Source organism: Drosophila gunungcola, unplaced genomic scaffold, assembly GCF_025200985.1.
Source record: "Drosophila gunungcola strain Sukarami unplaced genomic scaffold, Dgunungcola_SK_2 000019F, whole genome shotgun sequence".
In the NCBI taxonomy this organism is placed as follows: domain Eukaryota; kingdom Metazoa; phylum Arthropoda; class Insecta; order Diptera; family Drosophilidae; genus Drosophila; species Drosophila gunungcola.
In genome coordinates this window covers 256591-259643 of record NW_026453201.1, presented here as the reverse complement: position 1 = coordinate 259643, position 3053 = coordinate 256591, and the positions used below count along the sequence as shown (strand labels likewise).

Sequence of the window (3053 nt, the reverse complement as noted above, 5' to 3'; positions counted from 1 at the left end):
AGAGCCCAGGTTACCGAGCGCGTTGTTTGATGAAGAAACCCCCGGCACAGGAAGGGAAACCCAGACCCCGTCGGAAAATGCGAAAAAAATAAACGAAATCTTCGAGCTGGTTAGACGGAACATGGAGAAGGCGGCGCAGGATCAGGCGCGCCACTACAATCTCCGGAGGCGCCCTTGGAAACCACAGATCGGAGACACGGTATGGGCCAAGGAGCACCATCTATCCAAGGCGGCAGAAGGATTCGCGGCGAAACTGGCCCCCAGATCCGAGGGACCGTTTAAAATCATTTATTTCGACTCTCCGGTTATTTGCAACCTGCGGCACGAATACACGGGCAAAGAAAGGAAAATACACATAAGCCAGTTAAAACCGCAAAGCAAAGAGGGGCAGTCTCAACAAATCCGGCGTATCGGAGGAGCACTGTACCATAACCGAAGAAAGGGGGAGGACGATACACGGTATCGAAAGTAACGGTCAAGCACACACACACAAGCACACACATCAGGAGCGCGAGAGCGGGACAGGGAGGGTTAAAAAGCCGTAGGCACCGTTACCGGCTAAACACACACATGCACGGGTCGCGTAGGAGGCGTGTACACGGTGGGCACCGTTACTTTTAAACGTTACACGGACACAGAGCGGAGAGCGAGTCCCGTTACCAGTACACGTCTCCGCGAATAACGGAACCGAGGATAGGCGGAAGAACCGAGGTTTCGTCAGCGACGGCGCTGCATGGTTCAGGTCTTACCAAACAACATCATCAACATGAGCGCACGTAGCACCAGCACCCAGCAACGAGTGGAGCACGAGGTGAGGGAGGAGCGCGCCGGGGAACAGCCAGTGGCGAAATGGAGACGGGACTCCGATTCCGTCCTCCAGCTTCTGGCGTCCCCCCTGGTGTCGCGATCCCCGTCACCGGTCAGCGAGGCTGACGAGGAGTCCACCGGGGAGATCTCGGACATGGAGTTGCCGGCCGAGGAGGAGGATGTAGGCCCGAGCGCGACGGATGTCGGAGAGGTCGTCGACATCTCCTCTGACGAGAGTGGACAGGAGGACGCTAGTGAGGAGGAGGAGGGGACGGAGACCGTCAGTGCCGAGGTGTCTCGGACGAGGACGACGCGGCGCGACGAGCTGCGAGGGACCGAATGCTCTTCCGCCGGTTGAGCCGGGCGACGGCAGGGCTCGGGAGGATCTGCCTGGGGCAGATACCACCGTCGGGCAAGCCCAAGGAGTGGGCTCGCATCTTGGAGGCGCGGGCGATCACTGTCCGCCAATGGGAGGCCCGGCGGTTGGCGAGGAGGGCAGCAGTCGCCGCGTGGCAGCAGAGGCTGAGGGACGCCGAGACAGAGGAGGCCGAGGCACAGCCGCCGCAGGAGCAGCTGCAGTCGCCGGAGGAGCAGATGCAGCCGCCGCTGTCGGCACCGCAGTCGCCGTGGCCGCTGCCACGCTTACCATCACCACCACCATCGCCGCCGCCGAGGCAGCAGGAGTGGCACCTGCCACAGGCGCAGGTCGCGCAAGCGTTGCGGACCGTCGTGGTGGAGGGGCGGCGGTGTCATCAGCAGACGGTCACGTGGACTTGGCCCGCGCCCGAGGAGGCAGCAGAGGAGGCCAGGATGCGGGAGGCCATCGAGTGGCGGCGCCCACCGCCGTTGAATCCGAGGGCCAAGTCGGCGAAACGCGTCGCGGAGACGGCCGATCGCGAGGGACTGGAGGTGACGCCCGAGGAGGAGCGCGAGGCCCAGGAGGGGCTGGAGAAGGGGCCATGGGAGTGGCCATCACCGCCCCGAAGTTGGCGCGGCAGACTTCGTGTCCGGAGCCGCGAGCCCCACCGGCGAGGCCGACGCTGCGGAGACAGCAGTCGGAGGGCGCGGAACCGTGGTGGGAGGTTCCGGAGGCGGAGTGGCCGGCGCGGGTGGCCGAAGAAGCGCGACGGCAGCGAGGAAGGCGCAGGAAGGCCAGGTGGTTGCGGGTGTTTAAGGCCCAATAAAGCGGATCCCAGCATTGAAGCCCAGCAGTTGTTGTTTGGGTAGGGGATCACAACACAGCACAACACAGGAAAAAAAAGAGTGGTCCGCCGCAGCAGCCGATCGTGGAACGGGGGCGGTGAGGGGGCGAATCGCGGGCCAAGCACGCGGGCCGGCAGAGAACACGAGGCTGCCGCAGGCGTATGGCGAGGGTCCAGGGTCAGCACCTTGAGACATGTCAGGGGCATCAGGGGCATCATGGTCATGGTGTCGCTGTAAAGAAAATAGTCGTTAATTAAAGGAAAATTACAAGCAGCAAGTTTACTTACCAGTTTTTTCAAAACAACGAGGCCGTGAGGGAATTAGGGACGGGGGCGCCAGGCGATAGGCGGTCGATCGATAGTTGCGATCGATGGGTACAAAAAAATACTGGATTTCTCAAGAAACGGTCACACAGAGGCAACTTAAGACAACGGAAACGATAACGATAACGGCAACAACGATGACAATGCTGGACCCACTATCGGTAAGTGCGATCGAGACAGGGTCAGTGGAGTGGCCAGACGACGGGAATCGGAATGGTGATTTCAAACACGGGGATATGTCTGGGCGAGAAATTCAAATTCTACTCGGGGAATTGTCTAAGGAACGAGATGCAGTTTTGGGAAAGTTCAAGTCTTTCGGGGAACTGTCTGGGGAACAGGCTAACGCAGCACAGCCATGGGAAAGTTAAAGGTCTTTCAGAACGCTGTCTGGGGGGAGTCTTACGAGGACAGTTTAGGGAAAGTTGAAGTCTTTTGGGGAACTGTATGGGGTCACGAGGAGAACGAGTTTGGCGGGGAATTTGAATGAACGAACAACAGGGGTGGGGAGATCACCACTTTCATAACATTTCCGAAGAAAGGGGGAAATGTGAGGAGTCTTAAAACTCCCCACAAATTTCGAGGCAGGAGAGCTGCATAGCAACAGCGAAGGAGGCGAGAATGCCGGAGGAGTCAAGGGCAACAAGGTCAAACGGTAAACAACGGACCTTGGACCCGGGCAAAGCGGAGACACAGTGAATTAACGGTACCACGCTGGACATT

The 3053-nt window shown here is 59.5% G+C and overlaps 1 protein-coding gene across 1 annotated transcript; it reads left to right on the top strand.

The window, feature by feature from the left end:
• Positions 1-1274: 1274 nt before the first annotated feature.
• LOC128263819 (spidroin-1-like) lies at positions 1275-1991 on the top strand. The gene has a single exon (XM_052999074.1). The coding sequence runs from the start codon at positions 1275-1277 to the stop codon at positions 1989-1991; it is 717 nt and encodes a 238-aa protein (XP_052855034.1).
• The last annotated feature ends 1062 nt before the right edge of the window (positions 1992-3053 follow it).

Coding starts and splice junctions, on each gene's coding strand:
- LOC128263819 (XM_052999074.1), top strand. CDS start 1,275: ATGGGAGGCCCGGCGGTTGGCGAGGAGGGCAGCAGTCGCCGCGTGGCA.